General features: G+C 36.4%; 1 protein-coding gene across 6 annotated transcripts in view; it reads right to left on the bottom strand.

Annotated features, from left to right (window-relative positions):
• Positions 1-22387, bottom strand: part of PHF14 (PHD finger protein 14) — a 209207-nt gene extending 186820 nt beyond the window's left edge. For all 6 annotated transcript variants that reach the window (XR_006211374.1, XM_007076662.3, XM_007076664.3 and 3 more), the window contains exons 1-4: positions 21899-22387; positions 21296-21406; positions 12839-13635; positions 5826-5970 (exon numbers count right to left, since the gene is read on the bottom strand). Coding sequence is in view for 5 of the 6 variants with exons in the window: in XM_007076662.3 (XP_007076724.2) it covers positions 5826-5970; positions 12839-13635; positions 21296-21406; position 21899 (1054 nt within the window). In the remaining variant the exon portion in view is untranslated. The remainder of the gene's footprint in view (positions 1-5825; positions 5971-12838; positions 13636-21295; positions 21407-21898) is intronic.
• Positions 22388-23663: the final 1276 nt, after the last annotated feature.

Below are 23663 nucleotides of genomic sequence, written 5' to 3'. Positions count from 1 at the left end.
AGCCGCACAGCAGCTGCTTTTGATAGTCACCTATTCTGTACCTGCTCCAAGGAATCTGAACATGCTGGGAGGGGAAAAAAAAAAAAAAAAGGAAGAAAACAAAACAGACATACACACAACCATGTTGAACTAGTCTGTTTATATTCATGACCACTAATCACAAGTGGTCCTTTATAGCTTTCTGGCAATAAAATATACACGTAATACACATACATACATACACACACACACACACACACACACACTTTATAGCTTTCTGGCAATAAAATATACAGGTAATACATACACATACGTATACACACACACACACAAACATATAGTATTATGTAAACATTTCCCTAGTCCATTTCATTCTTCCAAATAACTATTTTATACCAACCTCTCTTCCCAAATCTCCCACACCTCCCTCACCTCTACTCTTCTGCTAATGACTCTGCTTCCCATTTCACTGAGAAAACAAGAAGCATTCAAAAAATAAGTTCCACAGCTCTAACCACCACATCTAACAACCTACGTAATCTGTATCCATATATCGTCTCCCTCCAGTTACTCTGGCTACTCATATTTACTCAGTCTCTCCACTTGGTGTTGGATCCTATCCCCTCTAGCCTTATACTCAAAAACCTTGCTCCAGCAACTCCTTCCTTTTCTCTCCTTAAATGATCATCAACTCTCCTTTTCCACTGGTCACTTCCATGTTAGTATAGCACACTAACATGTTATATAATCTCTGCATCTGTGGTACACAGCCTCTAGGATGGTCCCAATGATCAGTGCCCTTTATATTAACAATTTTAGAAGGTGCCCTCCTACATTTAAAGTTAACTAGGGCTGGTCTGCTGAACAATATGTAGAAATTATAGTATTTATTTCTAAAATTAGGTTACAAAAGACACTAACTCTCTCATATAATTGCTTCTATCTCTTTCTCTCTGATCACTCATTCTGAAGAAAAATGTCCTGTCATGAGGATACTCAGGCCCACACAGTGAAGAACTGAGGTCTCCATTCAAGAGCCACCAGAGAATGGAAGCCTACCAAAAACTAGTTAAACAAGCTTAGAAGCAGTCCTCCAGCCTCAGTCAAGCTTTGAAATGGCTAAAGCCTAGGCCAACAGCTTTGACTACAACTTCATGAGAGACCCTAAACCGGAATCACCCAACTAACCACGCCCAGATTCTTGACCATTAGAAACTGTGTGAAGTAAAAAATGTTTGTCGTTTTAAACTGATATATTGTGGGATAATTTGTTACAAAATACATAACTAACACATCATCTAAAATAAGAAGAAACAAACCCTCCCTCAAACTCCATAACCCTTTTAGCAAAGATCCCATCTTGCTGCTTCTCTTTATATAAAAAGTCATCATAGGAATTGCATTTAATCACTTTCCTTCTTCTATCCCCACTTGAACTCTCTTGAATCAAGATAACCACTGATGCTCATGTGACTAAATTCAATGGTAAACTCTTGATTACCATGCTGTTTTTGTTCTGCTTGAGAATATTCATTTCTGCTACAGAAAAACAAAATGAGATATAAACTTACATGTACAAAGTAAAGCATGTGCATACACACTGACAGAAAAGGACAAAAAGACCAAGAAACATTTAACATTCTTGAGGCACCTAGTTACTAAGTATAGAGAAGACAAAGAAGAATCAGGATATACTAAATACACATGAGACATGAACACAATATACATGAGGCCTTAGTATGGCCACCGGTCAGTGACACCATTCTGACTCCATGTGTCCACAGCCTAAAAACACAAAGCCCATGGCTATTTTGTAGGTTAACTGCAGAACTAAAGCTATAACCAGGCATACTTGTCCCTGGATCTAAGAGAGTGTGACTTTGGCCCAGGGTACCATCTATGTGGGCTCTCGAGCTGAAAAGGCAGAGAGAGCCAGGACATACAATACAAACTCTGTGTACCGTAAGATTCAGGTGATCCTTCCACCAACTTGTACTCTATCATAAGTGTGTTAACTAATCACATTTTTTTCCCCTTGCTTCTCTTCATGTATTTTATATTTATTTAATAAACCACGTAAAGCGCAGTTGGGTGGCTCAGTCAGTTGAGCGTCTTGATTTCAGCTCAGGTCACAGTCTCATAATTAATGGGATCAAGCCCCATGTTGGGCTCTGTGCTGACAGCATGGAACCTGCTTGGGATTCCCACCCGCCCCTGCCCCTTCCCCATTCATACACTCTCTCAAAATAAATAAGCTTCAAAGTAATAAATAAATAAATAAATAAATAAATCAACCAACCAACCAACCAACCAACCAACCATGTAATATAAGCATTTTGTCCATAAACCTTTTCTCCCACAACCTTTGAGGTGGCTTGTCTGGCAATATACTTGGGAGTCTACCATTGCATTAGGATAATTTGCCACAGGACATAGTCTTCATCTGACTCTAAAACCAGAATCTGATAGTTACTCACTTTCTCTGTTTGAAACATTTCCCTTACATAGCTTCTGTGACAGTACTCCTGGTTCTTCTCCTATCCCATTGGCCATGTCTTCCCCATCTCCTCTGAAGTGCTAGAACCACTTTACTACTCCCCAGATAGCATATCCAGTCTCACAGCTTTAAATAAGATCTACAGGCTGATGAGTCCCAAATTTTTATCTCTGGTCCCAACATCTTACCTAAACTCCAGACAGTTTAAAACCAAATTTTTACTATCTACCTCAAAACCGATTCCTCTCTTGCATCATCGCAATGGTCTCCCTGATTCCCAATTTAGACCCACTTCAGTCTACTCCCAACCCAATGATCAGAGTGATCCTTCCAAAACATAAATCAAATCATATTAATCCTCTGCCCAAAATTCACTTAGGTCTCCCCACATCCATCACAGTCAAATCTAAAATCTATGGGGTGCCTGGATGGCTCAATCGGTTAAGCATTGGACTTCGGCTCAAGTCACCATCTCACAGTTTGTGAGTTAAAGCCCACATCAGGTGAGCATGAGCCCCGCACTGCGTCAGCCCTGCTTCTCTCTCTCCATCTCTGTCCCTCTCTGCCCCTCATGGGATTCTCTCTCTCCCTCTGTCTGCCCCTTGCTCACTTGTGCGCGCACACTCTCTCTCTCTCTCTCAAAATAAAAAAATAAACTGTAAACATTTAAAATAAAATAAAATAAAATAAGGAGCGCCTGGATGGCTCAGTCAGTTGAACGTCCAACTTTCGCTCAGGTCATGATCTCATGGTTCATGAGTTCGAGCACTTCATCGGGCTCTGTGCTGACAGCTCAAAGTCTGGACCCTGCTCCGGCTTCTCTGTCTCCCTCTCTCTCTCTGCCCCTCCCCTACTCACACCCTGTCTCAAGAATAAATAAATGTTAAAAAAATTTTTTTTAATAAAATAAAATTAAAAAATAAAATAAAATCTATGACCTGCAAGGCCTCACCTGGTTTAATTCCATCTCTACCTCCACCACTCGCAAGCTTGTTCACTTAGTTCCTGCCATTATATAAACACTCCAACCATGTTCCCACTTCAAGATCTTTACACTTGCTACTGCTTCTTTCTAGGGCGCTCTTTTCCCAAATAGTTGCATGACTTGCTTCCTTACATCCTTCAGGTCACTGCTCAAATATCACCTTATCAGAGAGGATTTTCCATTTCACCTTTTGTAAACGCAAACTTCCACCTGCCCGTTAACCACCCCCATCCACAGCATTTCCAATACTCCTTGTCCTGCTTTATTTTTGTCCATAGTCCAGACTACCACCTGATATATATTTATTTTTTAGTTCTTCATTGCCTGTCTCTCTTACTAGACATTAAACTTCAATGTTTATATAACATGCCTAAAACCTATAGAATGCAAGCATATAGAAGATACTCAATAAACATTATTAAAAAAATAAGTGAATGAGTAATAGTAATAGGAAACATTTCCATAGTTGAGACTTGGCAGCAAGGAAGGGAAGCTTCATATGAAGGCAAGAGAACTGGCCACAGAAGCACAGACCCTGCAGGTCCCATAGGCCCAGACGAATACCAGAACTATTTGGGAGGAGGGCTGTAATATCAAAAGAGCAGGTAAAGGCAAGGCCACAGAAAAACTGCTCTGTGGTTGTCATGGCCCAATAGAAAAAAATCAGCTGACAAGACGAAATAACTTTACCACAGAGAAACTTGGAAGACACTGTCTCAACCAATTGATCAAAGTAACATCACCAATAACTGGAAAAATAAATATTCTATGCTTCTTAATATGATACAATGAGAACACAACTCCTGTGGCATTCTTGCCAAAAGCATGTCACCTGAATCTAACCATAAGAAAAGATAAAAAAAAAATAGTATTAAGGACATTCTATAGAAGAACTGGCCTGTCTTCAAAAATGCCAATGGCAGGAAACACAAGGACTCAAAAATGTTCTAGATTAAAGATGACCAAATAGGCATAATGATTGAATGCAATGCATAATCCTAGATTTTATTTTGCTCTAACTGACATTATTGGGATGACTGGCAAAATATGAATACAGTCAGTAGATTACATAGAGTTCAATCAATGCTGAGTTCCTGACTTCGATAATTACATGGTTATAATTATATGGTAAGAAAATGCTCTTGTTAAGAAGTACACACTGAGGTATTTAGGGGTAGAAGGGGACATTATGTCCACGGTTTATCCTCCTAGAGTTCAAAACAAAATTGCTACAGGACAGAAGATAAAATAGCAAAATATTACCATGTGGGAAATCTGAGTGAAGAATATATAGGAATTCTTTGTAGTACTCATAACTTTTCTGTAAGTCAGAAATTATGTCAAAATAAAAAAAAAATAAGTGAAAAAATACATTAATGAAAAAGGTTCAAAAATAAAATGGGCAAAAATATTCTCAATATATTATAGCTAGTCACTCTTAGCTCAGATCTTAAAAAATAATCTCTAGAGGTGCCTGGGGACTCTTGATCTCAGTTCAGGTCAGGACCTCACAGTTCTTGAGACTGAACCCTGCACTGGGCTCTGTGCTACAGTGGGGAGCCTGCTTGGCTGCTTGGGGTTCTCTCTTTCCCCCGCTCTCTGCCCCTCACCTGCTCGTGCTCTCGCCCTCTCTCTCTCAAAATAAATAAACTTAAAAAAAAAAAAAAGACAATCTCTATAAATACTGGTTTAAAATTGAAAATTATAACCAGGAAAGAAGAAACTATGTATCACTAGACTTAGAATGTAACTTTTTATTTTTTTTAATTTTTTTTTTTAATGTTTATTTATTTTTGAGACAGAGAGACAGAGCATGAATGGGGGAGGGGCAGAGAGAGAGGGAGACACAGAATCGGAAGCAGACTCCAGGCTCTGAGCCATCAGCCCAGAGCCTGACGCGGGGCTCGAACTCACAAACCTTGAGATCGTGACCTGAGCTGAAGTCGGACGCTTAACCGACTGAGCCACCCAGGCATCCCAGAATGTTAAATAACATTCTCCCAGACTAACATACTAGACTTTTTCCTGTATTTAAACAGACTTTTTTTCTGTATCTAAATTTCATGTAAAAACTAGAAATAAATGCCATGAATGAAAATATTGTAACACTAACCTTCAAATAAATGTTATGATTTCCATATAATATTTCTATTTCAATCATTTAAAAACACATTTTTAAATTAACATAATCTGAAAAATAACACCCTCATACATTGAGGATTTGAGATGTCGCTTCAATTGAAACACCATGAAAGACTGTAGAAGAACTTTAGAACAGTACAAATGCAAAAGACCTGATTTTACTCATTTAAATTCAGTGTCAATTAGCTGTTTCGACAAGGAGACAAAACAAAACAAAATTACCTTCATGGACCGTAATGCCACAATTGTCACACTGAATTATTTCATCAGCATCCTCGCTATTATCTCCAAGACAAACACAGCAAATCAGAATGTGGTCCATTTTTTGAGAACTCCAGTTTTGACTCTTCTCAAGAATCAGCGAGTCCTAATATTAAAATATATCAGAAAAATCACGTTTAAATTAAAAGATAATTTCAATAAATAAAATTCCCACTTAAAGTTATTTTATGGATTTCTAAAATTATGCTGCATTCTCCATTCTTTTAGTAATTTCAAAGCATATTACACTTGAAAACCCATCTCTTTGTCAAATGACCCTCAAAGCACCCTCTAATTTTTCATTTTCTCTACAAGTCCCATATTCTCTCTCCTTTAAGAAATGAAAAAGCAAGCATGCAACTCTTCATCTGCTTTACCATTCCAGATTATAGTCTGACCCCTTAAACTAGGAGAAAGGAAAAATTAACTCACATGTAATTATTAACCGTACAATGGGTTTAAAAAATATAACACAGTGTTCCTATACTTTGGAAGCTTATACTCTTACCTTAAGGGAGACAAGACACACATATGTTAAACAGGAAAAAAAATCAATTCAAGATAACATATAAGCAAATATGTATGTGATGGCATAGTTACAGACTCTATACTCCTTAACTGCGGAGGAATTCAGAAGTTCCAGGGTCATCAAATTACTGGATGACAGATCCAAGAGAGCCTGCATAGACATATCTGTGTATACAGAGACAGAAAACTATCTAAAAAGGATCCAGATTGTCTAGTTGCTAAAGAGTGAGAGTACTCTAGTAGGGTCGTGTCAAGAAAGATCTAGTGTAAACTAACAAAGATATGGAGCTAATTATAATATAAAAGGAGGAAGACATAATAAATATAAAGATAAAATTAAAGAAGAAGAGTTTACCTGTCTAATTTAAACTGCATTACAGATTTAAACTTTAAATGGTTAACAAGACAATGATTCTTATCATATATCACCAGATTGGACATTGTATAAGACAGCACTTGAGTCTATGTATTTTAAAAACCTAACCATGTTTTTTCATATTCCTTTAAACCAATAACCACAGATAACATTTACAGTCATCATTTCATAGCAATTGTAAATGACATTTGTATGATACTTCAATGTCACAATAACATTTTTTTTCAATTCTGTGTTATACATCTAAATTGCAACTGATCTGTAAAACAAATCAGAAATGAAGGAAAAGTCAACAAGGAGGCAGTGTCACTTCTCTTGAGAATCTTACTACTTTAAAATTGGGGGCACTTGTCGATTGAGCATCCAACTCCTGGTTTCTGCTCAGGTCACGACCTCATGGTTTCATGAGTTCAAACCCCACATCTCTGCTTGGGATGCTCTATCTCCTTGCTCGCTGCCTCTGCCCCTTACTCAAGCTCACTCTCTTTCCCTCTCTCTCTTTCTGTCTCAAAATAAATAAACTTAAGAAAACTGTGTATTTTGTTCCTCCTTGTTACAAAGCCAAAGCAGTTTGAGGGCTTTGGACATGAGTAGGAAATACTTCCTAAAAAGAAAACTCACGTTTTATAGTAGGTTGGTACATTGAAAAAAACAAAAATCTACCCAGATTCTCGCTCCATCAGCCACGCTTCCAATGTAACAGCATTTGACTTAAAGCCCAATGTTCTTGGCTTTCATTCTCAGTTCCTACTTAATAACTGTTGAACCTCGAAGCTGTAGTTTTCTTATCTGTAAAGTGGTATCACAAAAATAATACCTACCTGATGAAATTGTTGTGAAAATTAGCAAGATAACTGTATGGTAACAATGTTCCCAAGACATACGAGGTACTCAATAAGTGTTCATTCTCATTCTCCTTTCCTATTTCTTATAGGTGGTTCAAGAAGAGGAATATGAGCTGACCATTTATTATACTGAGGAATCTTCCTTGGAATCCCCCAAAATGTTGTAAGCTTCAGTGAGCACTGCTACTTTAAATATTTTCCTATGGTGTCCAAAAAAGACTTTTTCCCCAAAATACCACATCTAGGTTAAAAAAATCATAGACGAGAAAAAGATCTAGACAATAACCAGAAACCAGAGTTTGATGATTGACAGTATTGGTGCTGCCAATACTTCTCTGGTGGAATTACAACAACTAATGAGCCCTTGAAAAAAGGTCTACCCATGTGGGAAACAAGTAAATTAGCACTAATAGGTAGCTCTAATTCCATTATTTTCCTATTTTTCCATTTTGCTCAGAAAAAAAAAAAAAAAAAAAGTAAATGTTTCAATTGTGTATCTATACCAAATTCTCTCCACACATATTATCATTTAGAGGCAGAGAAATCAAAATTAACTGGTATTTCTGGCCCCCTGACCCCCATCATTTGAGACTCTTACCAGAAATGTATTGCAAAGAGAAGAGTAATGAAGGGGAACTGGAGCCCTACCAAATGATTGACAGATAATGTTTCAGTGGGAAAATCTAAGCAACACGTTCTCTTCAAAAATTATGCTCCACGTTGTCGTTAATACATCAAACATGGGTTGAGAACACTTGTGATCAAATAAAAAGCAAATTTAGTATCAATTTTTATTGGCATACTTCTGAAGATGTGTATCATTTTTCAAGTTTCTGGACAAAATAGTTAGGCTCAAGTTTTTACCAAAAAATATATCTTTTGAAAATATGATTTTTACATAAAAATAGTAATTGGGAAAGTAGGTTTGGAATGGCACAAGAGTATCACCTAGGATATAACTTTAATATTATAGAATAATGGAATCTAATGGTAATTAAGAATGGGGCACTGTAGTAATAATTCAATGACTATTTATAGTAAATTATTTCATTTACCCTTGGGATTTAAAATTTACACCTAAAATGGTAATACTGCCCAATGTTCTCGATGGGTTCTAAAATATGTTTAGTGTTCATTTATATATGTATTCCACATAGATGCTTATAAATAATATATACAAGATAAATTCTATCTAATTTTATGTGTTTAATATAAGGGAATTCCAGGGGCACCTGGGTGGCTCAGTCAGTTAAGCATTCGACTTTGGCTCAGGTCATGATCTCACGGTTTGTGGGTTTGAGTGCTGCGTCAGGCTCTGTGCTGATGGCTCAGAGCCTGGAGCCTGCTTCAGATTCTGTGTCTCCCTCTCTCTCTGCCCCTCCCCTGCTTGTGCTCTGTCTCTGTCTTTCAAAAATAAATAAATGTTAAAAAAAATTTTTTTAAGGGAATTCCAGCACACTTCATGTAAAACTAGAATTAAAAGAATCCACTTGTTCTCAAGATGAGAAAAAAAAATAGTATACCAAAGAGTTTGAGCAATAGGTCTTCCCCTAAGTTTTTTAAGGAAGTTAAATCCTCAAGAATCTCAAATAAAATACAATATTACAAACTGTCTTTTTAGGTTTTAAAGCAGTTTGCTTTATATTGAAATGTGTAAAAAGGCACTTAATATTTAATAAGTCAGAAGCCCCAAATAGAAGAAGCTCTTTATAAATTTTGGCAAAATTTTTAATTACCAAAGTCAGATGACAATTGCCATTTCTTCACATCCATTTAACATCTAATCTAATCCATTTAACATAAGAGTATTTTATAAAAAGAAACCAAAAAACTTTCACCTGAAAATTTCTATTGAAATATGATATGATTTTCTATCAAATATTAATTCTCAACCGAAGCTCTCACTTCAAAGTCCTAAAAATGGGAACCATTCTCTGAAAATGCTACACACCCATCACCAAGATTTACTTCAGAAAACCAAAAAGCAACATAATATAAATTAATCTCAAAAGCATCAAGATAAAAGTCTGAAGACATATAACCATATTCCAAGGGGATTATTTAAACCACGCTAAGTTCAAAAATGTCATGTTACAGGCAAAGGCAAGTGCCCATATGTAAAATTGCAGGTTTACCAAATGCCCAGGTGTAAAACATTAGTTCTCAAAGTGTGGTCTGTGGAATTCTGTTTCATAGGGTCCAGAAGAGAAAGGTTATTTTCATAACAATACGAAAGTTATTTGCCTTTTTCACTTTCTCTCATGGTTATATAATGTAGTCTTCCAGAACTACATAACATGGGATAGGGTCATCGATCTGACAACTGGTGTGCTTCTGCATGTCTTATTTTTTGAAATTTCTGAGTTTTAATTTGAAATGGTAAATAACATATATAACCTACAATGGGGTCCTCAATGATTTTCTAAGAGCATAAAGGGGTTCTGAGACAAAAAACAGTTTGAAAACCACTGTTCTAGAGTATTTCAAGGCCTATGGCAAAGGCATGTTAAGGCTTTTAGAGTCAATAGTAAGGGGCACAGGGGTGACTCAGTCGGTTAAGCACCCGACTCTTTGGCTTCAGCTCAGTCGTGATCTCCTGTTTCATGAGATCAAGCCCCAGGGCAGGCTCTGTGCCCAGAGTGCAGAGTCTGCTCAGGATTCTCACTCTCCCTCTCTCTCTGCCCCTCTCTGCTCGCACTCTCTCTCTCAAAATAAATAAATAAACATTAAAAAGAAGAGTCAGTAGTTATAAAAGGTCCCCAGCCCCCCCCCCCCAAATCAAATTCCCCTAAAAAAAACTTTAAAATTATTAAAGTTTCTGGGCATCATTTACAGGATGTCCAACATCAATCCCCTACAAAAGTACTTAACATAGCAGCTAAGAAAGTTTGCTGCTTATAAACTAAATATATCTCTACTACAAAGTAATATTTGAATACTTAAAAGCAGAGAAAAATTAAACTTCTGAATATAATCAAATATATATGTATTAACTAATAGATACTTGCCAAGGTATCACTACCTAAAATAACCAGGAAGATTAAGATACAAACAGTGGCCATAGGCAAAGAATTACCTTTAGTCATTTTTACAAAATCAAGAGCACATAAACATGAAATTCAGAAATATAAAATAATAATCTCCATTGATTAGTTTTTATTAATTTTTTTTTATCTAACTTGAGTAACATTTAAATAGAAATAGAATTATCAAAAATTACTGAAGAGTCTTGGGGAAAAATAGTCACCAAGCTTTCAGGTAGAATATTATCAAGGGAAAACTAACTTTCTATCAGTTCTTCTACATCTCTGCAGGGGGTAGAGCAAAAGGAAAATTAACATAAATTAACACAAGAGAAATTAATTTAGCTACTATAAGCAACTTCTTGACAATTTTATTGAGGCACATTTCCAAGAAATACTCTGGAATCTCATTTCTTTGGGACTTAATCTAAATATATAAAGTCCCATTATTTAAAGTCTCTCCTGGTAGGAAAAAAAAAACAAAACCTAAAATAGCACATGTGGCCTTCCAATGTACCATAAAGGACAGTCTACAACCTCTTAAGCAATATGTTATGTATTGCAGATTATTAACAAGTAGATAATGTGTACATCCTATGTGGCAAATTTCTCAACATATGCTGGTATTTTCCACACCTTACCATAAATCTAACTCTGCCTCTGTCGTGAGCCAGCCTACTTTTGTGAACGTCAGACTAATAAAAATGAAGTAAGAAAGTGATGCTGCCAAAGGTAAACTTACTAACTTGAGAGAGACTGAGTACTAAATACTATAAAACAAACTGGGTAAAGCCTAAATCAAATCAAATCAAAAAATACACTGGATAAAGCCTAAATCAAATCTGAACGACTGAATTTTCCATATTTCTATTTCCCTAAATTGGCACTGGAAATATGGAACTGTTTGTGCTATAGCATTGTAAATATCATATTCCAAATGACAATTTTCCATTACCTAAATATAAGAATTAGGATAGCACTGGAGGCAGGCAACATTCTTCACATGAAAGTGGATAACCTAGAAGTTTGCCAATGTTTATAATTTAAAATATAAACTATTTCATCACTACCAGCATAAAACCCACTCAGAGCCTGTTACTTAGTATTCTGGTAAGAAAAATTACCAAGTTTTTAAATGAAACTTACTTAAAATAGGTAATCACTGCTACGAAAAACTTTTAAGTAGAAGTAATGTAAAAGAATAAAGTATACAAGGAAATTCTCCCTACCAGTTTACCCTATTTCAATGATATGAAGAAAAAAAAAAAAAAGTGCTTGCTAAAGAAGTGAATTTTCATGACAATAAACACATTAACAGAAATGACAGACTTAATTATAGTTCTACATGTTGATGTAACAGGTACATCTACATGTAAGACGACAACTCAATCTTTCTTTTGAAGAAAAACATATACATAAACACACAGACAAAGAGACATAGATGTGTTTGACTGAAGAGTCTTGAATGTTGCATCTTGGGCCCAATGGATAAACCTAACTTTCGGTAGTAGAACTTCAAGTGGAAGGAGTCATTACTGTAGTTTTATAACAGAAATGTTTGTTTTATGACAGGAATGTTTGATTTTTCTTTTTCATTTCTTTGCAGACAGAACTTATTCACTAAATATACGTATACATATACTCCCTACATCTAAAGCAAAGACTTGGTGACTATTCAGATGATGAGTGTTACAACTGGTAAAGGGAGTAACCTTAAAGTGAGTCTCTAAAAGTCTGAGGCAATCATTAAGCTGTTTGTTGTCCTACTCTAGAGTATTCTAGAAGTCTAAATTTTCATGTGGATACAGGATATAACTAAGTTGAAATAAAGGTGACCTTTGTTTCCATAATTCACTGAGCACCGTTCAGCAGTCCTATGAACAATGGGATGAGAGAATAGAAAGGGGAAAGGAAAACTACCATTTCCCTAGTCTATGGGTATAAAAATATTTCTCTATATAGACTGCAAGCTCCTTGAGGACGGTGATTCTGAGCTCCTTGAGGACGGTGACAAATAGTAGATACTCAATAAAGGCTGGCTGACCAAATGAATAAATGTTACAGTTAAGGTGCTCATTCACTCCCACAGCTGTCTATAAATAGGATTTCAAGGAAGCTACTTAATATAACGAGCAGAATGGTTTAGAGAAGAATTCCCTTTTCCCCAGACAGACAGATATCATAAAAATTGGGTTGATCTACCTCATTACTCTTGCTTTGAGATAGTGTCAGGCTATCATTGGTCAGTTCCTCATCATCAGCACTGTTTCTGCTAAGAACTTTACTCTTCTTCTTCTTGCAACCCCCTTCACTGGCAGGGCTGCTGTGATCTTCATCATTGCCTTCATCATTATCATCCTCATCACTTCCACTTCCCTCATCTTCATCATCCTCATTGTCTCCATCACTTCCTTCTTTCTGAGATGCAGATCTTCCCTTTCTCTTTACTACAGTAGGTCGCCAATCATTGTCATCTTCACTGTCATAGTCATCCATATCATTCAGCTCTTCCATGGATACAAAATCCAAAAGCGGTCGATTTCGACGAAGGTTCCACTTTTTTGGCTCACTGACTTGTTCCTCTGTAGTGGTTGTTGTAGTGGGGACTGATGGAGATGTGTTAACAGCAGGAGGACTTGTGGCTGGTGTGGTAGAAGCAGCAGAAGCAGCCACATTATCAGATACTGTCGCTTTTTCTTTCTCCTCTCTTTCCTTCTCTTTCTCTTTTTCTTTCTCCTTCTCTTTTTCCTTGTCTTTCTCTTTCTCCTTTTTCTTTCTAGGTCTTTCTCCATTCTCTTCTTCCTCCTTCTTTTCCATTTTAATTAACTGTTTTTCTGAGGACAGTATTTCTTCCTCTGCAGAATTTTTAAGTTGTTCTTCTTTTACTTTAATATCTTCATTCAGTTCTTCTTCTAAAATATTTTCTTCAGAATCACTACAGGAACCTTCTCCACTGTCCTTTGAAGGATCTTCACTTCCATTACCACTCCCTTCAGAATCTGTTGAAAATATGAGAAAAAAAAACCACACATATGTATATACATACACACACACACACACAACGCTGACACAAATGAAACCACCAAAATTTGTGAGCAACTTGCAAAACAATATAAACAAAGTTAAGTCAAAGAATGGTAGACATTCCCAACCTGATTAAATAAATCAATGAAGTTGGTATAATGGTTTTAATTCAATATAGCACTAATGAAGATGAATATATGTAACTCTAAATTAAAACATGCTTTAAAAAGCAGAGCACTATTTTGTGTCATATAGCTCATGCTATATTTGGTACCCTAGAAACAGTTTTTTTCCCCTAAAAGTAAAGGTGTTTCTTTTTAAATTGGGCACTTAATTTTAACTTAATTATATAATACAGATCAAATTCTTCTTCTCTTCCATCTTCCTTTCATAAACTGTATGAACCTACAAGTGTTGAGTCACATTCAGAACAAGAAAAATCTGGCCCAAAAAACTTGGTTTCATTTATTTCACTCTTTACCCAGCAAAAATGAGCACAGGTATTTATGACCGTCAACATCCCTAACATATCAGTCAATTTTATGAGTACCAAGTTCACAGGTGAAAAGAGACAATAGCACTAGCACAGTTAATAGAAGTTGCAAGAGCTGTTATCAATTTTCCTGCTTATTAGGATACCTTTCCTATCAGTAAGAGCCACCTAAACTTTCGAAAATTCTAGGCAGTAACTACAATAGCCCCAGAATGAAAGAAATTAATAATTATTTAAAAAGAGAATCTATCTTGGAAATGAGCAACCACAGTAGTCACTAGAAAGATAGGCTGAGAATATTAAAGAATTCATGCAGGACTTCAAGCTTTCTGGCAAGTTTCTTCCACTCCTGACGAGGGCAGGCCAGGCTGTCTTAGACCAACACTACCCAGTAACCTTCAAATCCTCTTTATACCTAATCAAATTAATAAAAATCTAAAATAAAGGAAAGGAGAAAAAAGGAAAGGAACAGGAAGAAATAAGAAACAACCAGTCATAATCAGGTCATGGTCAACACCATCAGTAAAATCTGTAGAGTGATAAATTTTTTGAGCATATAACCAAGAAAAGGGTAATAAAAATGGTGGAAAAAAGTCTATGTTTCCACACCATTTTAATTTCTGTTAACCAGCCTTAGCCACTATAATTAACTGGGCATTAAAAGAAAGAAAGTTGTAATTAGTATCAAGTATCTAAAATATCCTAGGAATACTTTACAAATGATTGATTAAAAAAATCCTGCAAGTTAAATCACATAAAAAATAAAGACTAACATACAATAGACACTGGCTGACCCTACAAAATAATTGTCAATCTCAAGATGACCATGCAGGAACCCAACACTTATTCAAAACTGTTGCAGGTGGGGGGAGGAACCTCTCTAAATAATCTTACATAGAACACAATGGCAGTACCATGTAGGTAAACAATCCCTTAGGTGAAACTTTTGGAGCCAGATGTCTTTCAAAATTTTGACTTTTTTCAGATTTTAGAAGGGTAACATGGTGTATACACAATATATTACACTAAAATCTCCAGTGAGGTCTGTGGCACTATCCTATAATGAAACACGTATCTGCATTAAAAAGTATGATAAGTACAATAAGGCAACACTACAAATAAACTATCAGTTCCAATTAGGTTTTACCATGAAACAAGTGTGTACCAAACTTAAGAAACATTTTTGGATTTGTGAGCTTCCTGAATTTCAAAAATAAAGAATATCACCCACAACTAGGTAACTTGTTTTCAGTCCAGCAGTTCTGCAAATTGTTAAGAAAATTGTGATTTTTTTTTTAACACCACTCATAATTAAACCCAACCTACCATGAAACACTACTTATGGTAAAATAATTTCTAGATATTTTTAAATAAGGATCTAATAAATAATAAGCAGAATTAACTAAACACTTCTAAGTCAAAAAAGAGTCTTTGTGCATACTGACTACAGAAAATTGGAACATCTTGCAAGCAATGCCATAATTAAGAGAGATGGCCCCCATTAACAGAGATACTTTTTAGAAATACCTAAAAAGCATTCCTAATAATTTTTACCAATAAAAACAACAACAGTTAACAAAAGTAAGATTAACTGGGGCACAAACGTGGGTACCTAATCAAAACTGAGACCAATCTAGGGGCAGCTGGTTGGCTCAGTCAGTTAAGCATCTGACTTCAGCTCAGGTCAGGATCTCACCCTTCATGAGTTCAAGCCCCACGTTGGGCTCTGTGCTGACAGCTCAGAGCCTGGAGCCTGCTTCAGATTCTGTGTCTTCCTCTTTCTCTGCCCCTCCCCTGCTCTCACTCTGTCTACCTCTGGTAGACAAATAAATATTAAAAATAATGTTTATAAATAAACAAACATTAAAAAATTAAAAAAAAAAAAAAAAGCTGAGACCAATCCAACTTTGTTATTGCTTGGTAAATTTTACAAAATGTTAAAAATTTTTATGATTTTGTTTTGGTTGTTGTTGTTCCCAATGCCAATCATTTATTTTTAAATGTATAGGGAAATTGATACTCTTTGATTCTCTTTTTGTTTTATAATCATGTCTGAATAGAAAGCAATTTGAAAAAAGATTTAAATGCTTTACATATGTTAACATATTAGATGAATCTGAAATTTTTCCACAAATCCAAAACCTAGTAGCTTACCCAACCCTTCATTCTCCAAATACAATACATTATTCATACTCCAACTGCAGGCATCAGGATTATATCAAATTTTATCTTTCTTTGATTTCTGAAAAATAACTTCTTCACATATGATTAGTCATCACTTCTTTTTGGTACATATGCACTTGAGGGATGGAGATAAACAATATTTAGTTACAAACATAGCTTGACAAAAATAACAATGAGAAAATCAGAGTCTTTGTCTATAATTATATTTTTGTAGGCTGCAAAGAAAAATTTCCTATTATTACAAATTCAAACAATGACTCTGTCAAGTTCCAAATCCATCACTCTTACATCTTTTTTTTTTAAAGGTAATAATAGACTAGAGAAATAAGTCAGATACATCACGTAAGTCAGATACTTAGCATTAGAAGCAATTCTAACTCTTCAATAAATTTATTTTTTTTTTTAGGAAAAAAGCTTTAAAATTGAAATCCCTCTTTTCTATTCAGTTAAGTAAAAAGTAACCTTTCTCAAATACACAACATAGCAAACTCTCTTGAAACAATAGCTATTTGACAGTTAAGCAATTTTTTACAGACACAGATTTTAAAAAACAACTTTCAAGAATTCTTTCACAATATTCAATGCTTAAGTTCTCCCCATGATAAATATTAAACAATAAAATTGGTATGATTTGACTCAGTTTTATTTTAGCTTTGCCATGTAAAGAATCATCTTTGTTCATCAACCTTAATTAACTATTCCCTTCATTGATCTAATGCAATAGCGATTAGCATTTATAAATATACACAATACAGAATAGACAGATCACCAGTCTACAGGTTATTCAGTTATCTCCTTGAAGCCATTTTTGACTAATCCTGTACATCCTTCTTAAAAAGTCAACTAGTCAACCAACACAACTCCTCTTCTATTCATTATCTGTGTCATTTAACATTTTTTGGGTAAATTTAGACCAGTGGTTCTCAAGTAAGAACAATTTGAATTCTGTCCCTCAGAGAACATTTGGCAATGACTAGAGGCAATGGATGAATAGTCACCATGACAGACAGGGGTGCTCATGGCGGTGGAAGGAAGAAGAGATACTACAGGCATTTAGTAAGTAGAAAACAGATGCTGCTAAACATCCTACAATAAACATGACAAGCCTCCATTACAAAGAGTTATGTAACAAAAATGCTAATACTGCCAAGATTGAGAAACCCTAGTCCAGCAATATAAAGCCTCAATTTAACCTCATTATATTTTCCCAAGCACATCTCTTTTATTCTTTTACTCAATCCAGATCCCCAATCCCCTGGACATTTTCCAGGCTCCACACTTCTAATATTTAAGGTTTCCCTCACCTAGGCTGCTTCTCCTTCAGTTTCTAGTTCAACTCATCTCCTCAATGAATTGTTCTAGATAAAGTAGTCCTATTTCCTTGACTTAAACTACACAAGTAATCAATCATGCCTTGCATTGTTATTTTACTAATTTAATTATTCTAATATCATCACTCTTCTTTGTGAAATCACCATAATATCCAGCAAAGTGCTTTTAAACAAAACTAAAGATCAATATACATATCTTGACCAATTAGCCTAAATTAGATTAAGTGCAAAATACTACCAAAGCAAAGTAGCAGCCTGACCCTTCAGGTAAATTATTTTCTGGCAATTTGTCCTAACTAAACTAACTATGGCCCAAGATCTAAAGTTAATCATCCTACCTTGGCCAGTGTGTTAGTGGAAACAACACTGCTATTTTGTTTTATTTAGAAGGAATACAAGCACTCATCTTCAAAAACATTCCACTTATACATCAGATTACTAAATGTAATCTCTCCTAACCCCAATCCTAGGATCAAGTCTCAAATATAACCAGTCTAACTAGGTTAAATGATAAAACTGCCAATAATCTAAAATGGTAATTTTATGTGGTTCAGTTTAACATGTCTACATATGGTTCTTCTGGTGGTTATCACCATAATTCTAATGTTTTAAAACTTATTAATTTTACAATTTATTTACTGACTGCCCTCAACCAAAAATGAGAAATTTAGCTCTAATGTGACTCTTGATCTTGGGGTCGTGAGTTTGAGCCCCATGTTGGATGTATAGATTACTTAAAAACAAAGTATTTAAGAAAAAGAAATTCAGCTCTAATTTCACATTAAAGAAAAAACAAAAGATGATCTATTTTCAGTTTGTACTTTTCTAAAGGACTTATGGCCATTAACATTACTTGCCAATCTTACTGGTAGGTCATTTTTTGATCAATATTTACCTTTTTGTATTTTATCACTGAGAACTACATGAATAAAATTATGTTTACCTGCAAAGGTATTGAATATAATCTTTCAGAATTGTCTATATTCTCAAAGCCAAACAGAAATATGAAGTTTTTTAGCCAGAATTTCTGAATTCAAAATGAAGAGCAAAAGAAATTGATGCACAGAATCCCATTAATAAAAATGGAGGCCAACCAATCTAATCATTTTAATATTAAGTTCTAAGGGAGTCAGTAGTTCATTCACCAAGTCATTTCTAGACATTGCTTTTAAAAGCTTTGACCAGACAGATGGTAAGCTATTTCTCCACCTCAGTTTCATCTACTCATACATAGGATTGGGATCCCACAACTCTAACACGACTGAAAACCAACGAAGAATCTATGTCTTATTTCTTGTAAGAGTTCAACTACCTCAGGCAAAGAAAGGATACAAACAGGAAACACTAGTAATCTAGAGTAAGCCACCACCTCAGCTATGGGGGACACGAATGCACCTTAACCAAAAATGGAAAATAAGATTCAATTGCTATTAACCACTTTAAACAAAATCATTTTCTACTATAATCTCCTTTACAATAGCATAAGAACTGCACAGGGGCCAAAGAAGTAAATCACAAATAGAACAGACTAGGTATGATACAAGAGGGAACAGAATGTGTATATATTTTTAGTGTTTTTAAGAGATTTTTAAAAAAATTATCAGCCTAACAACTCATCCTCCCATTTTTCACACATAAGTGATAATTCCCATCAACTCTGATTAAGATTTACAAGATCAGGGGTGCCTGGGTGGCTCAGTCAGTTAGGCGGCCGACTTTGGTTCAGGTCATGATCTTGCGGTCTGTGAGTTCTAGCCCCGCGTCGGGCTCTGTGCTGACAGCTTAGAGCCTGGAGCCTGCTTCATATTCTGTGTTTCCCTCTCTCTGACCCTCCCCTGTTCATGCTCTGTCTCTCCCTGTCTCAAAAATAAATAAAAACGTTAAAAAAAAAAAAAAAAAAGATTTACAAGATCAGGAATCTATACTTAGCTTGATACCAAAAATTATCTTGAGAAAGTAGTTTGTATCATTAGATTGTTTTAACCTTTGTAAAGACAAGTGATAGTGATACCTGAAATGACTACATCTCAATAAAACAAAAAAACCTACCAAGTGAGGATTTATTGTCACAGAAACAATTATGGAACACTTAAAGATTTGGCTTTAGAGTTTTTTCATAATTGGTGTTCAAATAACTCATAACTTCTGAGACCCAACGGCTGTTGTCACAGTTAACAACCTTGACCAAAACTACACTCTAACCAAAAATATTCTTATCTACCAAGGTTCTCACCAAGAGAACATAAATAGTTTTGGATTTTACCTCCCGTCCCTTTTTTTCCCCTTCTTTGGAAGGACCAAACATCAGTGAATTGACTAAATGAGAAAGAAAGTAGCTGAGAAGCAAAGATTAAAAGGCAAGATAAACTTAATTTTTGATTGTTGGGAGTGACCTCAATTAGTCATAACATCCAGGTAGCTTCAGTTTAAAATCACATCTATTTACTTTTAGGATCAAAGCAGTGAAAAGATTATTAAATTTTGGAGTCAAAATATATCCATTATGGCCTAAGTGACCTCATGCAAGTTCTTTGAATTCAGGCCTGTTTTCTGTAAAATAGTATCTCCTTCATTAAGTTATTATAAAAGTTAAATGAGATTATGGAAATAAAATGTTCTCAGTAAATAACAATGCAAATTCTCCTTGCTGATGCTATTGAAAGTAATATCAGAAACACAACACAACCTAATTTCATCTCCTACCATCCCGAGCAGGAGAAAAAAGAAAAAGAAAAACCAGAGGAAAGGAGAGAGAAAGGACTAAGTATAGAAAGCTCTCCGGAAGAATATATTAAAAGTACTAAAGGAATGAAATTGAAAAGGCTTTAACTTCTCATTTTATTTAAATCTCCAATATAAGGGGACAGATTTAAAATAATTTTTATTGTTCGTGTGTATTAGTATTTTTCACATAAAATAAACACAATTTGTATGCATTTCTCAGATTCCTGCAATTAAAACTATATACATGAAGCACAATAAACAGAAGATACCATGGAAAACCATATTTTTCTGTTTTCCATTTAGTATGTGAATATATGACCTTTTTAAAAAGTTTACTGTTTTTAGAATCACAAAGTATAATGAGCAAATATGTATCTTTATACTTCAGAGTTGTTTGGAAGGCCCAATCCACAAGGTCCAACACCTACCACGACGTACAACTTTTCACACTGGCTAATTTTATTCTGGTAAGGGAGCTAACAGACAAACAGCAAAACTCCCCTCAGAGGGTGTCAAGTGATTTGAAAAGAACCCTGCTCATGGGCTGTATATGGCTCACGATACTCCCAGGGTATTTATTGATTTCGCAATACTTCTCGATTTTTTTCCCCTCTATCCAAAAAATAAGCATAAATACATTTTTGAGTAAAGAGTAGAGAAAATGCTTTCGAATCAATGGAATAAGTTTTTTTCTGCCTGCTAATTATCTGAGTATCAACATAAACAGAAGCAACGGCAGGTTCTAGTAAAAGAACCTTAGGGAAATCACATGGACAAAATAAATGAAGTTTATGTGCTTTAACTTTAAATTGGCACTTAAATCAAAACCGATTTTTAATAGGCTCTGAAAATAAGCCCAATTCCAGGAAGCTGAGAAAAGGGAAGAGAGAAGGAAACATTTACCTGAGGCATCTCCAACTTTAAAATCACTGTCATCTGAACTATCATAATCGAGAGCTTCTAGCAGAGAAGCTGCCAAAGGCTTCACCTGCCTCCTCTTGGAGCTGCGATCCACTGTTAAGAGAAAAGCATTACATCGTCATTAATAATCACACCAAGGACAGAAGACACCTGTGATGCTGAGGGAAGACACAGATGACCTCGTGCAGGGAATCTTTGTCTAATTCAGTTCTCAGCAAATGGTGTAAGAAGCCCGCGGTGGGTACGCGGGCTGGGGAGGGCTGGGCAGCAACACCTACAGCTCCAGCCTGGGGTACGGCAAAGGCGAACCCAGGCCGGCCAAAAGCGAAGCTGACCCTCTTGCACATTGTTATGTTTCTGCCACTTGTTCGTAATCCCTCACTTAGATATGGTAACAGTCAATACAAAGAAACCGCAAAGCCCAGGTAATAAAAGAAGCCTTGTTCATTCCCGTGTACGTGGAAGGTCCAAAAAAGGTCCAGTTTCCCGCAGGAATCTGCCACCCCCACCCTGCTCCCACAGGCCCTGACTTCTAGAAGGGCTGAAATGCACCTTTCTCCCGCCGGAGGCCTCCGACACACTTACTAAGGAATCCGTGAGGTGGTCGTTTGGAGGAGACCTAGGGAGAGGCTTCGAGAGCCCAGGCAGCGCCGAGGTCGGGACTGATACCGCGGCAACAAATCCGAAAGATGCTACTTAAAATCGGTGCAGCCACCGGACCCGGGCGCCTCTAGAGCGGCCCCGGTCCCCTCCCGCCCCCCACCCCGCCCCCTAGTCCTCGCCGAACCGGCCCCTGCAGCTCGCGCCCCTTCCCACGGCTCCCCTGTCAGAGGCGCCCTCAGGCCCCAGCAGCCCCGGGCAGTAAATTTCCTCCGTCAAAACTGTTAGAAAAAAAATAAAAGAAAAGAAAGAAAAACTTTATTAGCCTGCACCAGATGCAACAAAAGACCCAGAATTCGCAAAGTCCGAGGCCGTTTGCCTGAGACAATAGAGAAAGCAACGACCCGGATACAGCTCTCAAGAGAAGGAAGTGAAAATACACGGCAAAGCACGGCCCTAAAAGCAGCCACAGACGTGAACGCATGCGCCGAACTTGCCGCCGCTCTCCTTGCCTCTCTCTATCTCTCGCTCTCCCTCCCCAACCCCCCGCCCCGTGGGAGGAGGGGCCGAACAGAGCCGAGCAAGAACCGAGAGGAAACCGAGACGAGCCGAGTAGTGACGAGAGGGAGCCGAGAGCCCTCCCGGACCCTGCGCGGCTCTTCCCACACAAATCCCTGAGGTTTCACCCCCCAGCCCAAATCCTTGGGAGGCAATTTTTGTTTCTGGCTTTTGTCGTGTAAGGAGTTACTCAGAGTACACTGGACGTAAAAAGAGACGTTGCTAACTTAAGTTACTACTAAAGAAACGTAAATAATACCGAGAGCCACACTCTACCTACTGCTTCTGTAAATTGCATCGCTTTAAATATCTTGGAACTTGAGAAAATTTTATTTTCCCTAAGAGGGAAGTGAGGTGTGAGAATTGTATTAGACTTTGCTGCCTTGAAAATCACAAATGTAACAAGGGGGGAGAAGCATTGATTTAGTTATATTAATATTACAACGAGTGTACTGTGGACAGTTATTTTCACATAAATAGTTTAATTTTACTAAGAGAAAGAATACATCTAGCGGGAAATATTCCATTTCACAAGTATATCATGTATTACCTAGGGATGTGTGTCCATATGAACGTGACATAATGCCTTGCATCTGCCTAGGGAATTTATTTTTTGAGACGAATTTTTAAACCCATAAGAACAGCTCAACATGTACAAACGGATTTGGTATTTCTTCAACAGTTTCAAATGCCATATTACATACAGGTTAAATACTTTTTAAATGATACTAAAATGTTAGAATCTGAATAGTATTAATATTTTTCAAAGGTTATATATCAAGGGCAGAGAAAGATTTGGATGAAATTCAGTTCATTAGTTTATTCCACACATAAACATGGAGTGGCAGTGTTTGTAACATGGGGAAGCAAATGTGTAGGAGTCAAATCATTAGTAGTGGAACTTACTCTTTAAAGAAACATGTTGAATTATTTTGTAAACTGGAATTGAATTTTATAATATTAAACTTGAAAAAAAATAGTATTCACTATAAAGACGTGTAATTTACGGTATGATTACATAGGGGCTGGACCTTCTACAAGACGATTGTCTTTTCTCTTCCAGAACTTAACTCGCTGTGTATGGTGAGAAAGGCTACCAGGGAAAAAGTACACATGCTAAAAGGAGAGAAAGCACTCAGGGAAGGCTTCCTGGAGTAAGTTATAGATCCAAACATAGCCTGAACTGGCCTGA

Source organism: Panthera tigris, chromosome A2, assembly GCF_018350195.1.
Source record: "Panthera tigris isolate Pti1 chromosome A2, P.tigris_Pti1_mat1.1, whole genome shotgun sequence".
Taxonomy (NCBI): domain Eukaryota; kingdom Metazoa; phylum Chordata; class Mammalia; order Carnivora; family Felidae; genus Panthera; species Panthera tigris.
This window is presented reverse-complemented; position numbering and strand designations above follow the sequence as displayed.